At 36.3% G+C, this 23015-nt stretch overlaps 2 protein-coding genes across 15 annotated transcripts in view; both read left to right on the top strand.

Moving 5' to 3' along the window:
* The window catches only part of plxna1b (plexin A1b), a 744633-nt gene that overhangs the window by 339279 nt on the left and 382339 nt on the right, over positions 1 to 23015 (top strand). The window lies entirely within an intron of this gene.
* Positions 1 to 23015, top strand: part of dlgap4b (discs, large (Drosophila) homolog-associated protein 4b) — a 252770-nt gene that overhangs the window by 209110 nt on the left and 20645 nt on the right. For 10 of the 14 annotated variants that reach the window (XM_087256352.1, XM_087256355.1, XM_087256354.1 and 7 more), the window contains 2 exons: positions 2166 to 2313; positions 3483 to 3720. In XM_087256352.1, coding sequence (XP_087112478.1) covers positions 2166 to 2313; positions 3483 to 3720 — 386 coding nt within the window. Of the gene's footprint in view, positions 1 to 7; positions 107 to 2165; positions 2314 to 3482; positions 3721 to 23015 lie in introns of all 14 variants that reach the window. The other 4 variants (XM_087256348.1, XM_087256346.1, XM_087256345.1 and 1 more) reach the window with 1 other exon arrangement.

The following is a 23015-nucleotide window of genomic DNA, read 5'->3' as shown; positions in this document are numbered from 1 at the left end:
CTCTCAGCCGTCTGCTGGATTACTCCATGCTGCAGGGGGATCTGGAGGCTCTCTGGTCTCCCCTCCACAGCATCAGCACCCTGCAGCAGATCGGACGCTCGGTCAGGTCAGTGCAGTGAGGAGAGCCTGCAGATTTATCCTCACTGACCGCTCGCTCGCTCGAACAGACGGAGACATGGCAACAACACTGCTTGATCAAGATCCTCTCAGATTAGGAGTGCTGACTGAAAACTGCTGCATTGATTAATTGGCGTGGACGGCTTCTCTTACTCTGAGATGTTCAGTCTCTGACTCTGAGGAGGTTTTCTAGATGAAGTCTAGCTTTGATATGATCTTATGTTTGGTCAATTTGAAAGACAGAAAGCCTCTTCAGAGTTTGTGAGCTCTGCTGATTCTCACCCAAACCGCTTCAATGGTTCTGAATGGTGCTGAATGGGAACTGGACTTGAGTGTCGACCTGTTTGAAGGAGTTATGTTTTTAGGAATTGATTTAGAGCTGCAGTTTTTAGATCTCAGATCAGTAAAAACACCATTATAGATGGATGGATGGATGATCATTTTGTAAACAAAACTAGAAAAATGTTACATTTCATAATAAAAGTTTCTTAAGCAGTTTTTGTTATGGCTTCACCATTTCCATTTGCTTTTGGTGTGGTAGATCAGGGGTTTTCAATCTCTATTTTACATCTATTTAAATAAATAAACAATATTTTTATTTCAACAATAACATATTCAAATTAAAATTTCATTTAAAACACTTAAATTAAAAAAATTAAAAATCACTCAATATATAAGACACCATAAAATAAGAGTTAATGGCCATGGCATCATTATTATTTTTATTTTAGTGTTTTGAATTAAATTTTGAATTATAATATGTTATTATTGAAATAAAAATATTATTTGTTTATTTATTTTAGTGCATAATATTTCTCTTTTTCTTTTTTAGTTTTGTATTTATTTATTTTTTATTGTTAAAATATAAATATTATTTATTTATTTTTATTTATTTGTTTGTTTGTTTTGTTTTATAATTATGATTTACTTTTTCCACACTTTATTTAGTCATTTATTTATTTAAGTGCATAATATTTTATGTTTTACTTTTTTACAGTTTTGTATTTATTTTTTATTAAAATATATATTTATTTATTCATTTGTTTGTTTGTTTGTTTCATTACATAGTTATTTGTGATTTACTTTTTCCACAGTTTATTTAGTTATTTTAGTGCATAATATTTGTTCTTTTTTTCCTGTTTTTGAATTAAGTTTATTATTAAGTTGAAATATTATTTAATTATTTGTTTGTTTATTAATTAATTTGGATTTATAATTGTTTATGATTTCCTTTTTCACAGTTTATTCATTTATTTATATTTGTGCATAATATTTACTGTTTTATTTTTTCTCAGTTTTTGAATAAATTTTATTATTAAATTATAAATATTAGATTTTTTATTTATTCAATCATTTATTGTACTACAAATTATTTCTGTTTTACTTTTTATCAGATTATTTAGTTATTTTTTTGTTTAGTACATAATGCTTTCTGTTTTACTTTTTCACCGTTTATTTATTTATTATTATTATTTTTATTTATTTTGTTTTATAATTATTTATAATTTACTTTTTCCTCAGTTTATATAGCTATTTATGTATTTTAGTACTTAATATTTTCTCTTTTATTTTTTCACAGTTTTGTATTTGTTTATTTTTATTAATAATATATAATTATTTATTTATTTAATTAATTAATTTTTATTTTAGTGCATTTTTTTCAGTTTTTGTATAATTTGTTTTTCTAAAATTATTTATTATTAATTTTTTTCTTTTTTCACAGTTCTTGCACATTTATTTAATTATATATATATATATATATATATATATATATATATATATATATATATATATATATATATATATATATATATATATATATATATATATATATATATATATATAAATTTTTTTTTTTTTATGTATCATTTTTTAAAATCATTATTTTTCTCTAAATATTTCAGGGCTCTTGTGGCCCCAGTTTGAAAACCCCTGAGGTAGACTATAGAGCACAGGAGCTGCATGTGACCTCTGACCTCATGACTTCATCTCCTGCTTTTTCTTTTTCTCTCATCTTCTCTTGACTCCCGTCCCGCTCTTGTCCTCAGCTGTCTTCCGTCTCTGCGAGAGTTTTCTGGGAACCGCAGTCTGGATAATCTGGACTGCATTGGAGGAGGATCTCCATTCCCCAACTGGGATGATGATGACTTCAGTCAGGGCTGCAGTACACTGGGCCGAGGCAGCTGCATCAGTCAGGTAAATATCCACACACACACACACACATGCACACATTCACTTTCACACACACAATCAGGTAAAAACACACCCACACACATAGACACTAACATGCAATATCAGGTACACACACATACACAGGTACACACAAATACATCCACAAACACATGCAAACACAAAAACACACACACACTAACATACACAATCAGGTACACACATACACACTCAGGTACACAAACACACGCACACACACACTCACACACCATCAAATGCACACAAACACACACAAACTCATGCACACACACACGCACCCTCAGGTACACATATACACAAACACACATACACACACACTGGTGCACACACGCACTTACAATCAGATACACGCACACACACATAAAGACAGGTACACACGCACACAAACACATGCACACACATATGCACACTTAGGTAAACACACACACACACAGGTAAACACACATTCAAACATACAATCAGGTACATACAAATGCACACACACACACACATACAAACACAAGCACACACAAACACACTTTAACACATGCTCAGGTACACACAAACACACACAGAGAGATACATATACACACAAAAACACAAGTACACACACACACTCACACACACAATCAGGTACACACAAACATATGCTCACACAAACACACGCCCCCACACAATCAGGTTCACACGCTCAGACAAACACACACAATCAAGTACACACACTATAAGACATACACACAGGTATACACAAACACTTACACACACACCCTAATCACGTACCCACACAGACAAAAACACACACACATACACTAAAACATACTTGCATACACAATCAGGCACACAAACAGATATGCACACAAACACACACAAACACATGCACACACATACACACTCTAACACTCGCTCACACTCAGGTACACACAATCAAATACAAATGATTCATATTTATACAGTTTGGCGCCACCTGTTGATCTTGCCTGCACATTTCTATTGACCGCACTAAAATACATATTAATATTAGAACTGATTAAATTATGGCATGACGCTCTGTTACACAATGACTGTTCTACTCATTGCAGTTCTGTATGTTAGAGTATTTGTTTCTTTAAAATCAACAGACACACACACACACACACACAATCACACCGACACAAACAGACCTGTGTTTGTGTGATCAGATGCGAGACATGGAGATGAGCCAGCATTATGCAGATGAGCTGGAAGACATCCATCCTCACCCCCGATGCTCGGATCCGCCTGACGTCCCCATGCCAACATGCTTCCGCTCCCGTAGCCATAGTTACCTTCGTGCCATCCAAGCAGGATGTTCCCAAGACGACGACACAGCGTCAATGGACTCTGATTCACCGCCTCCCACAACCACAACGACCGTCCGCACCTACAGCAACAGCACCGGTGAGTGACCAAACACACACACACACATACAAAACTATACGTATGGTACAACTCTCCCTACTCTCCGGCTGTTTCCAATACCAATTACGCAAAGTTCGGACTTGCGTCCTTGGAAGTTCAGACCTGCCAAGTTCAGACTTGGAAGAACAAACTCCCGAGGATGCGAGGACACAAGTCGGGTGCTCCTTCAAATGGAACAGCAGTGTACTTCATAACGTCACTTACCTCACCATGGATTCATCAGTTTCACTGTACATTACCAATAAAATTATTTAGTTAATATTATATTAATATTATAAATCTACATTTTTGATTTAAGAAAATGTACACATATATTCATATAAATGTGAATTAAAATGAGATATTATACACAGACACGTGTCTTTGATTATCAGATTTAATAAACTACAATGGTAATTAAACACACAATAAGAAATAAAGATTACGTCAAACAATTTGGTTAACAAAGATAAACAGCGTACAACACGGTAACATAATTAAAGACAATTATAAAAGGTAACAAAATAACACTGCCAAAATAATACAGCTGAGAATAAATAATAGATTTATAAGACCAAAAACTGTCCGTTAGATATTCCCAAGATGTATTAAATATCATGTTTTAACTACAATGGAGAGATGAGATCCAGCGGTACGTCCGAGATGGCCTGGCCGAAGTAAAGTTACTCTGGCGGGGAGCTGATGACGGAGCTCCCGCTGGCAGGCTGGGAGTCGGAGTCCGCATAAGCTGAGCCACATCGTTAAAGAAGCGATATCTTTGTGAATAAACTGCCGATTCGAGTTTAAAACAACAACATTCTCGCCTGAAAAACTCTTAAAACTTTATTTTGTGACACAGTAAAGGAGTATTTTTAAAACCGTGCGGGTTTCCTCCTCCGCCATTAGCACTTGCTGGTTACACTGCAATGCATTCTGGCATAAACACATCCAATCTAGCAACAACCTTTATTCTATTTAGGCACGAAAACACGTTGAAATAAATATGAAAATGGCGGGAATCCCTTTTTCTACCATCCGAATGTGTCAGCAGAAATGGAGACTCATCAGAGCAGGCAACGTTTCTCCAATCTTCTATTGTCCAGTTTTGGTGAGCCTGTGTGAATTGTAGCCTCAGTTTCCTGTTCTTAGCTGACAGGAGCGGCACCCGGTGTGCTCTTCTGCTGCTGTAGCCCATCCGCCTCAAGGTTGGCCGTGTTGTGTGTTCAGAGATGCTCTTCTGCTGACCTCGATTGTAACGAGTGCTTATTTGAGTTACTGTTGCCTTTCTATCATCTGGAACCAGTCTGGCCATTCTCCTCTGTCCTCTAGCATCAACAAGCCATTTGAAATCCCCTTTCTTCCCCATTCTGATGCTCGGTTTGAACTGCAGCAGATCGTCTTGACCATGTCTACATGCCTAAATGCATTGAGTTGCTGCCATGTGATTGGCTGATTAGAAATTAGTGTCAACAAGCAGTTGGACAGGTGTACCTAATAAAGTGGCCGGTAAGTGTACATACCCAACTCTATATTCACAGTGCACTAAAAACAACTATTAAACATTTACACTGCTGTTTTTTTATTTTATTTTAAGTATATATTAACAAAAATCAAAAAGATTCATGAGAGAGAGAGAGAGAGAGAGAGAGAGACCCGCCCTCCATTTCATTCACTACTATCACTAAAAGGAGGCGGGCCCTAGTATTTGCGTCACACATTTAAACGAGCGGGTCCCTCGGTCTGGCATCCAATCGCCTTCGTGCGAAACAGTGACTGACAGCTCGTGTGTCCAATAGTGGTCTCCAGTGCGTTGTTTCCTTCAACAATACTCCGCTGCATGTCACGAAGGCGTTTCCACACGGTTTCTTTCTTTCCGCGACGTGGACTCTCTTATGATGATGGTGATGAAACAGCGATAATGTAAATCTCTCTGAATGAAAAAAACCGCAACGAGTTGAGAAACATTTCCAGCGCGAGACCAGGTAAGAAACACACTTCTGTTAATGTTATGAGCGTTAACAACAATAACGCGCGTAAGTTAATTCATAAACACACATGCATTTGCTTTAGATATTTAGAGTTATTCTGTAAGGATTCAACATATTGTACATGTTTTTAAATGATATACGATGTCCAGCCCTTGTATTGTTGATTAGGATGCTAATACATGGTTATTATTAGCCGAATAACGCGTAATATTACTTTCCAATGGTTTATTACGTTACTTATTTATGTATGTGTTGTTCTACTTACTGATAATTGTTTTGTGTACATTGTTGGAAGTTCTCCTTGTTATTGACACACATTCATACACACATTATTGAGCTGAATAACGCGTAATATTACGTTCTAATGGTTTATTACGTTACTTATTTATGTATGTGTTGTTATACAGACTGATAATATTTTGATGCACATTAATAAAAGTGCTCTTTGTTATTGACACACATTTATGCTCATATTATTGAGCTGAATAACGAGTATTATTACTTTCTGATAGTATCTGACGTTAGTTATATATTTTGTGTTGTTATGCAGACTGATAATTGTTGTATGTACGTTGTTGAAAGTGATTTTTGTTATTGACACACATTTATACACATGTTATTAAGCTGAATAACATGCAATATTAGTTTCTAATGCTTTATGACGTTTCCATTTTATTTCTGTGTTGTTATACTGACTGATAATATTATTATGTACAGTGTTAATAGTGCTTTTTGTTATTGACACACATTTAAACAGAAATAATTGAACTGAATAACGAGTAATATTACTTTCTAATGGTTTACGATGTTATTTATTTATTTATATGTTATACGGATTTATAATATTTTTATGCACATTATTAAAAGTGCTCTTTGTTATTAACACACATTTATACACATATTATTGATCTGAATAACACATAATATTACTTTGTAATGGTTTATGACGTTACTTATTTATTTTTTTGTTGTTATACTGACTGGCCATTTGTTCATGTACGTTGTTGGAAGTGCTCTTTGTTATTGAAACACATTTATACACATATTATTGAGTTGAATAACGCGTAATATTACTTTTAAACGGTTTATGACGTTACTTATTTATTTATATGTTGTTATACAGATTGATAATATTTTTATGTACATTATTCAAAGTGCTCTTTGTTATTGAAACACATTTATACACATGTTATTGAGTTGAATAACGCGTAATATTACTTTGTAATGGTTTATGATGTTACTTATTTATTTCTGTGTTGTTATACAGACTGATAAATCTTTATGTACGTTGTTGGAAGTGCTCTTTGTTATTGACACACGTTTATACACATATTATTGACTCACACACACACACCCAACACATGCATGTTTTCCCATAACAGTTGTCATGAGTTTCCAATGGGAATTAGCGAGTAATGTGAATTAGAGAGCTGGTGATTTGTGTGGAGCAGTTAAACTTGTCAGACAGGAGCATTCACTGTGTTCATCATTACACTAAAGGTTTTACATTACACACGTGGCTTTAGTTAAAGGTGTCTCTTTGCATTTAATTGCTGTGTATCGCTCTGAAACTCATCTAAGGGCCAAAGCAGCTCTGATAACAGGCTTTGGTGGAAGTTACAGCTTTTGTATTGTAGATACAGTATGATCGAGTGACTTTTGTGCTGCTGCTTGTTTACTACTTATTTACAATAAGCTAAAACAACTCAATTATTGAGATTTTTGGGGGGACGTCTTAAATGTTTTATTTTCAGTCTACTTAAATTTGTTACAGCAAATTCGCTTAACATCAACTTAAAATCGCTTTGTGTTGGGGCAACATGAATGAATTGTGTGGAGCCCTGCAACTTTTTAATATATTAATATATGTATTTTTTCAGGACACTTTAGTTTAAGTAACAATTCTCACTATAAACTAGTGCCTATTATTAAAATATGGATGTTTATTAGTATTTATAAACTGCATATTCTGCTTGATCTTATTCTGCATCTCTAATCTAATACCTAAACATAACTACTAACATTGTAAGTTCATTCCACTATGGTGACCTTGATAAATAAGAGACTAAGCTGGAGGAAAATAAATACATTACAAACATAATAACTGTTAATAACCAACAAATTATGCATTTGTTGTGGTAAAATTCATAGTTAATGGTTTATTAATAGCAATAATTTTGCGTTAAATTAAAATGTGACCTGTTTATCATTAAACATGAGCATCGTTTATGAAGCTGCTGTCTCTTGATGTCTGGCTATTGTATAATGTTTTGTATTTCGCTTCCGCAAATGCTGTGTTAAGCCACAAAAGACTTTTAGAGTGAGTTTTGTCAGTGCATTGGGTTGGATAAATAATCGGCCAACTCCCAGGATGTTTGTGCGGAAACAATGAAACAATGCATAGTGGCTTTTTCACAATGCATAGAGATTCATTCACCTGCATATATCATGGAGCCAACCAAGTGACTTTATACTTCAGTAGATCTTTAAAGAGCTTTTTTAACTGAAACTATGGTCATTGGGGATTCATAAAATGCAAGACAATAGAGACCTGCATTTTTATAGAGTCAAAACCACATGGGCAAAACAAAATTAATAGTTAGTACTAGTGATACATTAATTCATTCATTTTCTTTTTGGCTTAGTCCCTTTATTAATCCAGGGTTGCCACAGCGAAATGAACCACCAACTTATCCAGCACGTTTTTACGCAGCGGATGCCCTTCCAGCCGCAACCCATCTCTGGAAAACATCCACACACACTCATTCACACTCATACACTATGGATAATTTAGCCCACCCAATTCAACTGTACAGTATGTCTTTGGCATGTGGGGGAAATCGAAGCACCCAGAGGAAACCCACACGAACGCAGGGAGAACATGCAAACTCCACACAAAAACGCCAACTGACTCATTCGACGTTTGAAGCCTTTATTTACAACATTATTAGGGCTGAACAATATAGCATCAATATCACAACGTGTGTATCCATGTTATATCTACATCAGAGGATTAGATTATTTATTAAAGATTAAAAGATAAAGATATTATTATTATTTTGTAATTATTTAGTCAATGATGACCATGTTATTTTATCGCTGTTTGTTCAATTTCTGTACTCAGATACTGTTAGACTCCCCCGAAAACCTCAAAGCACTGCTTATTTATTTGTTGTTGCTCTGTCGTGTTTATAAATGCTTGTAATTTATTATATTTCGTGCGTAGAAAAAGACTTCGCCGTCAATCTAAATGAATGAAATCCTTCCAAATAGAGCTGTTCAAATCGTTAAAATGTTACATTTTATTCATAATATCACAATATAAAAGGGACTACACTGAAAAGAAAATGAATGAATGAAAGAATGAATAAATGAATGAATGAATGAATGAATGAAAATGAAATGAAAAAAATGAAAACTTTGTGCAGCCCTAATTAATATATTTAATCAATATTTAAATGTTTCTTAATGTCTAAAGCCTCTAATTTTCACAAATCAAGTTTTTAATTCATTCGTTCTTTCATTTTCCTTTGGTTTAGTATTTGATTTATCAGGGCTCACCACAGCAGAATGAACCGCCAACTATTCCGGCATATATTTTACACAGCGAATTCCCTTCCAGCTGCAACCCAGTACTGGGAAACACCCCTACACTCTCACATTCACACGCACACTATGGCCAATTTAGTCTATTCAATTTACTTAAAGTGCATGTGTTAAGACTGTGGGGGAAACTCTCACGATCGTGGTTGGGGGAAAAAGGAGCGAGGACTCAAATGCAAAGAAAAAGGGTATTTATTAATAGTAAAAATTAAATAAACAGCAAAATAAACTACCCCGAGGGGCTTTAAATAAAACAAATAAACAATCAAGACAAACTAGACTGCGCTGGCTGGCAGGTATCAGGACTGGAACACATCAGGAGAAGGCAACATATGACGACGAACTGGCACAAGACAGCAGACATGAGGAGAATATAAGCAGAATTAAATTAAAACACAGGAGAACAAACAGGTGTTAAACATGTGAATCTAATAAACTGATAATGGGTTAACAAGGAGGGTGGGACTAGACAATAGATGGGAGAGCACGGAGACAACACAAGCCATGTGCTCACATAAAACGGGACAAGAACACGCAGCCAATGAGAGAACTCATTAACCACGCGTTTACAATAACAGGACAAGACTGAAGCACGCGGCCACAATGTAAACACAGAGCCACGTGTTTGGACAACACAGATAGATGCAAGACACGAGCACACGATAGATGAACACCTTAATGTTCGCTCACACATATGCAACGCGCATGTTTCATCTTAGCGTCAACCCAAACCGAAACCGAAAGATGCTGAGAATAAAATGGCGCGATGCCAACAGAACAAAACACAAACACCAGTACAAGAACGCACATCTGAGGCACGCACAGAGTCCGTGCGGCCGCATCAAGCAGAAGCGCTCATGCTTTGCGCACACCCACGACAGCGCGCGCACACACAGAGACACACACAATGACAGAAACAAGACAAGACAGAGCTAGTGTCCGGACTTTGCCACCAAAACAAGAATTTACAAGATCAGAGTGGCAGAACACTGACAGAAACTGGAGCACCAGAGGAAACCCACGCCAACACGGGGAGAACATGCAAACTTCTCACTGAAATGCCAATTGGCCCAGCCAGGACTCGAATCAGTGACTTTCTTGCTGTGAGGCCCCTGAGCCACCATGCTGCCCTATGATTTTTAGTTTAACTCTTCTATTTTGCCATTAATGTTCAATAGAAAATCAATAGAAAAAGATGTGATTCCCATGAGGCTTCCTGCATTCAATGCTTTTACGGATGGCTTTTTTACGGATCTGCTCAATTATTGAACAGATCCTCCATCACGGCTCAAAGTTCTTGTGCTGGAGAGCCTTATGCAGCATTAATGTCTTGTGTGCTTTATAGTTCCTGTAGATATGATTAATGTAGATGCCTTTTTTAGCGGCTGTCTTCTCGTCCACATTGACCTTACCGTTGAGTTGACGCACACTAAAGCACATTCTCTGATTCTTTACACATTCTGAACTGTGGATAGGACACGATGTAAAGCACAAAGATCGGGATTGCTCCTTTCATGGCTTTGTTTGCATGGCCGCTGTTGCTATAGTTTGTCTCTTTGGGGTTTTACAGCGTTTAAAACATCAACAGTGTGGGAAGGAGCTGATGCAGCAGCCTGATGCTGAGTTCTTGGAAAGCGTCTTAAGAAACACGTGAAAAAAAATTAAGCTCATTTAAAGGAGTTGCACAGCAGTCACCACAAAATGACAGTTCTGTCGTTTTCTAAGCTTTTCCCAATGCAACGGCTGTCAAGCTACAAAAACAACTTTTTTTTAAGGTGTTTTATTATTCAGCCGTTTATAAGGGGTTTAAACACAGTTTTTTGGGTGATGGTGTGTGAATATAGCCAGCTTCTAATGGTAAACATTAATTTAAGTTCAAGTTCATATTGGCACTCTAGTTTGTTTGGGTTCAAGGCATTAAACGTTTGCAATAAGTATGAGTAAAAATCATCCTGGTGTGCGCTTTACTGACAAAATGTGCTTGGAAATGGGGCTGCAGTGCACAATATTCATTTATTCCTTTTCCTTCGGCTTAGTCTCCTTATTCATCAAGTACAGCGGCCTAGTAGTGCAAAACACAACGCATTAAGATCACAACACAGCAACATTAAGATCACAACAGGAGATGAGTCCCTGGTCTAATGCGGCACCTGGCTTGAGAAGCCCGTTCTCAAAGACTTATTATTTGGGCAGCCCACATATTCTAAAGGCCTTCGGCAGAATTCAAATGAGCCATTTTAATCTAGATTAATCTATATTAATTTCGAGATTAATCTATATTAAAAAAGTAATCTATGACCACCTATTTATATATATATAATAGTATAAGCAATATCCATATCGCAGACAAGTGCAATAAATTTATTTGAATTTATGTGCAAGCATTTGTATGCTACATGCATAGGTTGTTTATCTAAAGCTGACCAATCAGTTGGGGTATTTACGATTTTTATCCAGTAGGTGCTGTTAGGTGAACCTAGAGATGAAAATAAAAGAGAGGAAAATGACAACAACCTATAAAAATCAGATTTTCCACCTAGATATTGGGTCATTCATGGTCTTTTAAAGTGTAAATGTTTACATGGTTTGTTTTTTCTTTTTTAATTAGCTCAGAAAAATATCTATTACCTGTTTATTTTAACTGTATAATCATTAATTTACATAAATAAATAAAAAAAAAAAATATATATATATATATATATATATATATATATATATATATATATATATATATATATATATATATATATATATATATATATATATACATATATATATAAATATTGCTGATAAAATAGTGTTTTTAAAGTTAGTTATCATAAGAAACATCTTTATTAGGATTCTAAACAACAATATGGCATATTTTTCCAGTGAGTTAAGTTTACTTTATTTTCCAGGCTGTGGAAAATTGTCTCTTTTTGTGTCTCTTAGTGATGATTAATTGCCCAGCCTTAGTCTGTGAAGACCAGATTTTTAGACCACAGAAAGCTGGATAATGTTGTTATTAATTTGGCTAATTTAGTTCAAATTCCAAAGCCTTTATTATGAAAATAACTCTGGTTAATTCTTAACCAAAAAGTTCCAAATATTAATACATCCTCCTCAGAAAGTTTGCCCCTTTCAGATATAGACTTGGAAAGTGTTTCTTTCTGAGACTTGAAGACCAAAATCAGATGTTTGTATCGTGTTACATTGTTTGCTGAAGGAGATTTTGGACGTGTTGACAAGGTTTGTGCCATATATCTTTTAATGGCCTGTCATTTGTTTCCTCATGTTATCAGATTGATGCCTGTGTTCATTTCTCTTGTTTCCGCCTGAGGCTCATTGTATATATGATAGAGTAGAGGTGTGTATGACAGTCACTGCTCTTCATTCCTACACTATAAAAAAATCTGTTAAAGATACGACAGCAACATTTCTACATTTACAGTAAACTACAACCATATTTCCTTGATTTATACTGTATTAATCACCAACCTATTGAAATTAATATCTGCTGTATTGTATTTTTTTATATAAAATGACCAAAAGCCACCAAAAATTCACAAGATGAAGCAAAGGTCATCACAAAAAGCTTTTCCACAAGCTTAAAAACACACTATTATGTTGGTGTCATCCGTGTAAGCACTAAACAACATCATGCATAAATGTCTAATGTACATAACTGAAGAGAGAAACCTAAATGAATTATTATAATGTTAACCAAAAAACCTGTTACGCAATGAATTTTGGAAATGACAGACATATATTAGCCATATATACAGTTGAAGTCAGAATTATTAGCCCCCCTGAATTATTAGCGCCCCTGTTTATTTTTTTCCCCAATTTCTGTTTAATGGAGGGAAGATTATTTTAGCACATTTCTAAGCATAATAGTTTTAAAAACTTATTTCTAAAAACTGATTTTTTTTATCTTTGACATGATGACAGTAAATAATATTTTGCTTGATATTTTTCAAGACACTTCTATACAGCTTAAAGTGACATTTAAAGGCTTAACTAGGTTAATCAGGTGAACTAGGCAGGTTAGGGTAATTAGGCAAGTTATTGTATAATGATGGTTTGTTCTGTAGATTATCGAGAAAAAAAATAGCTTAAAGGGGCTAATAATATTGTCCCAAAAATGTTTTTAAAAAAATTAATAACTGCTTTTATTCTAGCCGAAATAAAAAAAATAAGACTTTCTCCAGAAGAAAAAATATTATCAGACATACTGTGAAAATTTCCTTGCTCTGTTAAAAATCATTTGGGAAATATTTAGAGAAGAAAAAATAATCAAAAGGGGGCTAATAATTCTGACTTCAACTGTAGGTAAAAGATAGTAACTCTAGTGTTTTTGTTTTTAAATGCAGTGCATTTTAGCACATCAGTGTGTTATTTGTGATGAACAGATGTTAGATGTGCCACTCACTTTCCAACACTTTTATCTGTGTGTGATCTTTACGCACATTTTTATCACCATCGCCATCGACTCACTTTAGGTGTGTGTAATAGATCCCAAAAATAACACTGCAGGAAAAAAATGTTATAAATGATTTCATTTTTACTCTGTTGTCATACATTTTATCACAGTGTTTAGCTTGCATTGCATTTACATCTACAGCTCATGGTTAGACCACCATCTCCACGCCAGATAAATACGATCCAGCCCCGGACGCCAGATCTTGTCAGAAAATGTCTGTTTCTCCAGATATATGGACAACAAGTCAGCAAAGTTTCCAATACCTAAACCTGATTACCAGTATTCAACTGAATTAACAGTCTCCTATCAATATAGGAGTTGACTGAGAAAACCAGAGAGGAGCTGAAGCAGGAGATGAAGTAATGATGATGAAGAAAGAGCAGAGTTTATTGAAAAATCTTTGTTGCATATGATTCAATGCTCAGACTTCGCCTGACCAGGATAAATCCAACAAGTGTTATTATATCACATGCAACAGCAATGAAAAATTACTGCTTCACAACATTGTGTAGAGACAATACAGACCTTGAAATGGAGACATTCTCTTATTTTTTACTTATGAAAACAAGTTTTGCTTGAATCCACAGTCATAAGATTATAACAACATGGAAAAATTTTAATAATTATGAAGCAATAATTATATTAAAATAGTAACAATAAAATATTAAAAAACCTAATAAAATTACAAATAATTAATAATAATGATCAAATCATTAACTACTGATCAATAAAATGATATAATGATAATTATATAAATGACTAATGATAATTTGATTAAATACAGTAATTAAATGAAGAATAAATTAATAAAAACAAATGAAAATAAAACACAACACAAATTAATAGTTGCTTTCTTGAAACAACACACACATAAGTTTGCCTTAGTTAGATTCTTCATCATGAACTGTATTGCAAAAGAATGTTTATTCAAATTGCATTGGCCTAAATTCCACATTTCCTTATTGTCATGCAACATTTCTACATTTATTGTGCAGCGATAAACTCGATTTTCATGGATATTTGTCATGTCACATCTGATTTATCATGCACTACGCCTAGTAATGAATCTAAATGTTATTCTGGGTTAGCAGCCACATATTCGTGATTTTTTTGTCCGTCATGGGAAGGTTTTTATATTTTGCAGATTTCCCACACTAAAGTCCAAATCCACATAATGAGCCAATCCGTACAGTGTCAGTGAGTTCTCCGGCTCATATTTCACTGAAAGTTCATTCCACATGAGTAAGCAACTACAACAATGGCTGTTTGTCATGTCTGCAATTTCTTCTACTGTTGATCTTTTTCTACGGAAAGCTTCTTATTACTTTCCTAATGGGTTTATGTTTGCCGTATTATTCTTATTATTGAGAATGTTCTAACTCATTTCCAAAGGAAAAACAAAAGCTTATTGTCTTGAGCAGATGTCATTATGCTTCATAGATGATGTTTTTTTTCCTCTTATTTTGTGTTTAACAGAAAATAATTGACAGAAATGAAAATGCATGCTGACATTAACCATGTTTAAGGTCTCCCTGATTTAAACAGTGAATAAATGTTTGGTCATATTTACAAAATATTTCTTTTTATTTTGCAAACTTTAACCAGCTTTCTGTTTGTCAATGCGTGACTACATTGAACATTTGCGTAGGAAACTTGGGAAACTTTCAAACTTGTGGACTGTTATTTGAATAATTGGCTTTCGCCCATGAAATGTTGCTCATTAAACAATGGTAAATGTATTTCTCTTTAAAGAGGCCGATCACAAAGGAAGATATTTGAAAGAATGTTAATAACCAAACTAGGGAATAGAGTTGTCACGATACTGGAATTCGATACCAATCGGCATTGACATTTTAAAAATGTCCATTTACCGCTAACATTTGATCGTTGTTGAGCGCGTTTCTTTAAAATGAATGCCTGCCGTTTTGCGTGTTGGTGTGCACGATCACATTGATGCTCTTTATTTAGTCACGAGGCGTTAAACCATACCTGTCAACATTGGGATGTGAAAATAAGGGATATGCCCACCATAATAAGGGTTCCCCCCCTCTTCCGCCCATAAAAAACTCCCCAAATTACTAAATTTGTTCATTTGGAGCTGTTTTATTGTAAATAAACAATTACATGGTCCGTAATATGTTTTAAAATTATTATTATTCTGATTAAAGAGCAACGAATGAATCTCTCATTTATAAAAAAAATTTTCATTCATTCATTTTCTTGTCGGCTTAGTCTCTTTATTAATCCGAGGTCGCCACGGCGGAATAAACCGCCAACTTATCCAGCAAGTTTTTACGCAGCGGATGCCCTTCCAGCCGCAACCCATCTCTGGGAAATAAGAAATAAGGTTTTTCTTTTTTTTATGCATCTAACATAATAATGAAAAGCATTCGACTGCTTTCCTAAGTTTTTATGCTCATTTAAGACGAAATTAGTTGTGTTTGGAAAAAAACCAAGATTGACATCCTTATATTTGCGTGTACAGAATCCGTTTGGGAAACAGCATCTGTTAATCACTATATGGAGCGCGTCAGCTGACAGTCATGCACCATTATATCACTGTTTTGAGGATAGTATAGGAGGGCAACGGCACCTGTAATCAAAAGGAACTGAAATCGTGCCGTTTTTAATATTTATTTATAAGTGTTTTCATTCCTAAACAAAACGAATGCACAGAAGACTCTTTAGTTTTAGAAGTTTTAGAGCAAGGGCGACCCCTGGTGGTTTGGCGGTATGGGTTGCGTATAGGGAGGCTCGGCTGTTCAGAGAAAGACTGAAAATACGGGAGAAATACGGGAAAATATCTTTACGGGATGATAGCGGGATAGAACTGTAAAATACGGGAGAATCCCGGGAAAACGGGAGGGTTGACAGGTATGCATTAAACGTCGGTGGAAAACGCGAGCAAAAAACATCTCTGTTTGCATGGCCTTAAGTGTGAATAAATGGTGTAGAAATGTTCATGTTTTGGGAATGAACCATCCTTTAAATGCCTAGATTCTGCATTATCTACTGTTTACTCCATTATTACCACAGTATCTGCATGTCAGCCATACTGAAAAAGATGTTAATGAGAGCAATGAGGTGGCGCAGTGGTTAGCACTGTCACCTTACAGGAAAAAGGTCACTGGTTCAAGTCCCAGCTAGGTCAGTTGGCATTTCTGTGCATTGTTTGCATGCTCTCCCTATGTTGGCGTGGGTTTCCTCCATGCGGTATGGGTCAATTGAATAAACTAAGTTGGCCGTAGTGTATGAGTGTGTGTGTGATAGTGTGTAGAGATGTTTCCCTGTACTGGGTTGCAGCTGGAAAGACATCTGCTGCATAAAACTGGAATAGTTATTCCATATACTGGAATAGTTGGCAGTTCATTCCGCCGTGGCGACCTCTGAAATAAAGACTAAGCTGAAGGAAAGTTAATGAATGAGATCATAAACTTGCTTGTGATCATGTTAACATTTGCAAAATGAGGTCACATGACTGCCCTTCTCCAACAATAGGCTCAGACTAGACATCTGACTGAGAGGAACTCTCCTACATGTGTGTCACAGACATGACAAGAATACATGTGTGTGCGTCTGTGTGTGCTAGTTTGAGGGATGATGTCACAGTAGTGTTTTGTCTTCTGCTGCTATGCAAAATTAAGCAGCACCTGTGAATCACATACCGATACTGGCGTTATCACATTCCCATCGCGTTCACATTGTTTTAGAATTTACGCAATTGCATGATGACTAATGTGAGCTGTTCGCAACCATCTTCATAATGCTAAAATGCGTCATGTGTGGATGACAGCAGCACACTCTATTAATACGCCTCTGTATGCTCTTGCCAAATATTAAAGATTTGCATAATTAGCTGTGATCAAATGGCGTTTAAACTATGCATAGAGCTTGCTGTTATTCATAGTTCTGTTGAGAATGTGACTGTCAAGAGATTTAAGCACAGTGACAGATGCCTCAAGTTCTCATTAATATACTGTCTTTGCTGCAGTAAATCATTTCAGAACAATCTAAGAAAACAAAATGGATGAATTATGCTCTGAAGATGAGCTAAATCGGCTGTAATTAAATGGCATTTCTAGTTAAAGTGTTTGTAGACGTTGCTGTTTATCTGCCATGTTGGAAACCCACAAAACAAATGTCCTGTGTTAAAAAAGATTAATATAAAAATATGATCTTTACTTTCATTTGATTATAACACCTACTCAAATTTTCTAAATAAAACATTTTCAGTAAACATTAATGCAGTAAGAAAATATTATACCCACCGGCCACTTTATTAGGTACACCTTACTAGTACCGGGTTGGACCCTCTTTTGCCTTTAGAACTGCCTTAATCCTTCATGGCAGAGATTCAACAAGGAACTGTTGAAAGTTTCCTCAGAGATTTTGCTCCATATTGACATGATAGCATCACACAGTTGCTGCAGATTTGTAGGCTGCACATCCATGATGTGAATCTCCCATTCCACCATTCCAAAGGCGCTCTATTGGATTGAGCTCTGGGGACTGTGGAGGCCATTTGAGTACAGTGAACTCATTGTCATGTTCAAGAAACCAGTCTGAGATGATTGAGCTTTATGACATGGTGTGTTATCCTGCTGGAAGTAGCCATTAGAAGATGGAGACACTGTGCTCATAAAGGGATGGACATGGTCAGCAACAATACTCAGGTAGGCTGTGGCATTGACACGATGCTCGATTGGTACTAATGGACCCAAAGTGTGCCAAGAAAATCTCCCCCACACCATTACACCACCACCACCGGCCTGAACCACTGATACAAAGCAGGATGATCCATGCTTTCATGTTGTTGAGGCTAAATTCTGACCCGAGCATCTGAATGTGTGAGCAGAAATGGAGACTCATCAGAGCAGCAACGTTTCTCCAATCTTCTATTGTCCAGTTTTGGTGAGTCTGTGTGAATTGTAGCCTCAGTTTCCTGTTCTTAGCTGACAGGAGCGGCACCCGGTGTGCTCTTCTGCTGCTGTAGCCCATCCGCCTCAAGGCTGGACGTGTTGTGTGTTCAAAATGCTCTTCTATGTATAATGCATGCCTTTAGCTGTTAGAGTCATACTTTTAAACTATTTTTCACTACTGATTGCCTTTGTTATTACACTTGACGCATGTATTTCTAGTTAGAACCAGCATGAGAGGACTTAGTAATAGCTAATGGGATCATTCTTTACAATGTTATTAAGTGCAGATTTAAAACCAGGCTCATATAGGAAGCTTTCTGTCCAAACTTTAGCGATTTCTACTTAGGGTACTTAAGAAAAGTAGTGCTTTGCTTTTAGAATAAGGCCTTGAGTTGAGTTTAGCACAAAGCAGCAGTCATTAACATCCGCTTTAGAGTTGTTGAGTGAGTTATTAACATTCCCTTATGGATCAGTCTGGTTTCATTCACAATGCACTTATCTTGCTCAAGCCTCTGCTCTTCAGAAAGCCGTGTTTCTGGCCTAATGAATGATTTATGCAGAGACTCTTTCCACAGGCCATCTAGGATGCTGACACAGACGTTACAGCAGCTGCTCTGCAAAAATAAAGCAGCTGCGTCTAATGGCTGTTGAATGCAGAATTAAGCCACCCAAACTGCTGTTTCTGAGGCGTCTGTGAACGCTGAAGAGAAAGTGGGATTATTATGATTACGGCCACATCTGAATGGTAAAGTCATCATTAGTCAGACTAGATGGCTCGTCTACAGCAGTGTTGACTCAGCGTGTGTCACAGGCTGCATTTACATGTGCGTTAATACTGATACATTCGCAAAAAGCTCTTCTGTTTAATAAAGATCTCTGTTCTCAGCATTTTCCACACCGAAATTTTGGGAAAAGCTTCATTTAAGATTAGAGGAAACTAGGCATAACTTAAATTAAGTACTTTTTTTCTGCTATAATCGCTTTATATCCTTTTAGGTCAAGAACACTGTTTTTTTCAGGATTGTATTGCCTTTAAAACCTTATTGTTCTCTGCTCTCCTCTGATTGGTGAGATGCCTCTACTCTGCTCTCATTGGTCAGAGGGTCCTTATCTGGTTGATAAGATGACCCCATACTCCTATTGGTCAGATGACCCTACTCTTCCTTGATTAGTGGACTGGCCAAGTCTGCATTGATTATTTAGATGGCTCTACTCTTTTCTAATTGGTTGGATGGCCCTACTGTACACTAATTGGTTAGATGACTCTACTCTTCTCTGACTGGTCAGATAGACCTACCCTACTCTGATTGGTCAGATAACCATATTATGATTTGGTCAGATAGCTCAGTGTGCTTTGGGCAGATGGCCCTGCTCTTCTCTGTTTGGTCAGATAGTCCTACCCTTTTCTGATTGGTCAGGTGGCCCAGTGTGCTTTGATTAGTCAGATAACTCTTCTCTGTTTGGCCAGATAGTCCTACCCTTTTCTGATTGGTCAGATGGCACATTGTGCTTTTATTGGTCTGATAACCTTACTCTTCTCTGATTGGTTAGATGGCCCAGTGTGCTCTGATTAGTCAGATGACCCTAATCTTCTTTAATTAGTCAGATGGCTCTACTTTCTTCTGATTGGTCAGATGGCCCAGTGTCCTTTGATTGGTCAGAAGCCTCTACTGTTCACTGATTTATTAAATGGCTCAGTGTGCTTTGATTGGTCAGTAGGCCCTACTTTTCTTTGATTGGTCCAATAACCCTACTCTTTTCTGATTGGTCAGATGACCCCACTCTTCTTTGATTGGTCAGATGGCTCTACTCTTCTCTGATTGGTCAGATGGCCCTATTTTTTCTAATAAGTCAGATGGCCTAGCGTCCTTTGATTTGTCAGAAAACCCTACCGTATATATATATATAATTTTTTTTTAATCATTAGATGGCTCTACTCTTCTCTGACTGGTCAAATGACCAAGTTTGCTTTGATTGGTCAAATAACCCTACTCTTTTCTGATAGGTCAGATGGCCCAGTGTGCTCTGGTTGGTCAGATGACCCTACTCTTCTTTGATTTTTCAGATGGCTCTACTCTTCTCTTATTGGTCAGATGGCACAGTGTCCTTTAATTGGTCAGAAGGCTCTACTATTCACTGATTCATTAAATGGCCCAATGTGATTTGATTGGTCAGAAGGCTCTACTCTTCACTGATTCGTTAAATGACTTAGTTTGCTTTGATTGGTCAGAAGGCCCTACTTTTCTTTGATTGGTCAGATGGCTCTACTCTTCTCTTATTGGTCAGATGGCCCTATTTTTTCAAATTAGTCAGATGGCCCAGCGTCCTTTGATTGGTCAGAAAGCCCTAAAGTATTTTATTTATTTATTTATTTATTTATTTATTTATTTATTTATTTATTTATTTAATCGTTAGATGGCTCTACTCTTCTCTGACTGGTCAAATGACCAAGTTTGCTTTGATTGATCAGACAGCCCTACTCTTTTCTGATTAGTCAGATGGCCATATTTATCTCTGATTGGTCAGATGACTTGAGTTATTTATAAATTTTGATCACCCAAGAATTAAAATGGACTCACCCTTAAGTTCTAAAATCTGTTTGTGTGTCTTTCTTCTGTTAAACCCAGATAATATTTTTATCATAATGATTTAATGCGAGCCATTAACTTCAGAAGACTGACTTCTTAATGTCAATCATTAACTAACAATAAGATATGCTATAGATGTCATTGGCTACCATCAGCCTTTTTTATATTCAACAAAAGAAAGAAGCAATGTTTAGAACAATTGTAATTTTGAATGATACATTTCTGGGTTTATTATGCCTTCAATGCATTAAATGAACAATCAGACTCCAGCAGCCCACCATCCCTTATCCATTCATGAGCTGATGAACGTGACACAACATTGTGGAATGTTTTAGCATGAATGCACACATGCAGATCAGCTTTTCTCGCTATGTTTGATGAAGGTCTTTGTGTTGTTTGCACTAGGATTATGCCCTGTCATAAGTGCTCATTTAACATCCACAGCTGCACTAAATGTGTTTGAAACCTCTGTTTGGCTTTCTGTATGGATTTTTAAGTAACATAGGAATGTTATAGTTTATTTTATTCTGTATCTTCATGACTCCATGATTAGCTTGGTTATAATTTTAGCATCATGTAGGAACACTGATGGTTTTATCTGGTGTGGAGTGTGTAACATACATACAGCTCTGACGCCCAGATTTACGACACACACACACTCGGGATTCCTGTGGGCTTGTTATGTTTGCCATGGTTTCCATCTGCCAGCTCCACCCCAGTAAACTCACACTAAGACATGCACAGCGTTTATTTCGGGCACCCACTTTGTTTCTCTCTGTGTCCGGATTTAAAACCAGTAACCTTCTTAAATTCACCAAGCAATCAATTCAGTTAACAAATACATTCCTCCACAAGCACAGAGTCAAACATACAGACTCCAGAAAGTATTTGTACACTCGCAAATGTCTAAACATCATTGCAGTAGATCCAGTTTTGTATGATTATTATGGGTTTTCATCATTGTTAGTGTATGCAACCCACAAGCAAACACAAATACTGAACATCTTCATGTTTGATTTATTATTCTAGCATTGCAAACATGTGTCAGATATTTTAATTGTACAGCTTGTCTGTGCATCTGTATTTTACAATCGCTTTGGTTGATGTTTCCTATCTAATGCAGTGACTTTTTTGTCTGGGTTTGGAGTCTAAAAACATTTTGGGGCCACTGCAGGGCTGGAAAAACAACTGTGTTGTTGGAAAGAAAGGTCGCAGGCTGTGCTTGACGTCAGAACACATCATAAACATGGACAAAACACTCCCATTTACACTCTGAGCTGTGAGGAGGACACCGAACTACTGCTAAAAATGAGTGTTGAACATTTATAGTGCACTGTATAGTTATTATTATTGTTATTAGAGAAGAAAACATATCGGCCTTTGCACAATTGTTGTGTCTGAGTTAGGTTGAGTCTACTTTAAAGTGTTGTATGTTGTATAAATTATGTGTGGGAGGCAAAATATCTCTGGATTTACTAGATTTGGTGGGTATGGGTTTGAGTGAAATCTTTAATTTTAATTTTCACTGCTGAAAGTCCAAACGCTGAAGAGCAAATCCATCCATGAGCAGCTCCACAAGTCCCAAACCAAGCAAGCCGGTGGTGACAGTGGAGGAACAAACTTCACCAATTGACAAAAGTGACGCAAAACAACCTTGAGAGAAACCAGGCTCAGTTGAGCACGACCATTTCTGGCCAAACTTCTTGTGCAGAGCTGCAGTCTAGGCGCTGGAGGC

This window comes from Danio rerio, chromosome 6 (genome assembly GCF_052040795.2).
Source record: "Danio rerio strain M-AB ecotype USA chromosome 6, GRCz13ab, whole genome shotgun sequence".
NCBI classification, from domain to species: domain Eukaryota; kingdom Metazoa; phylum Chordata; class Actinopteri; order Cypriniformes; family Danionidae; genus Danio; species Danio rerio.
The sequence above is the reverse complement of the archived record's forward strand: the minus strand, read 5'-3'. Positions and strand labels throughout refer to the sequence as shown.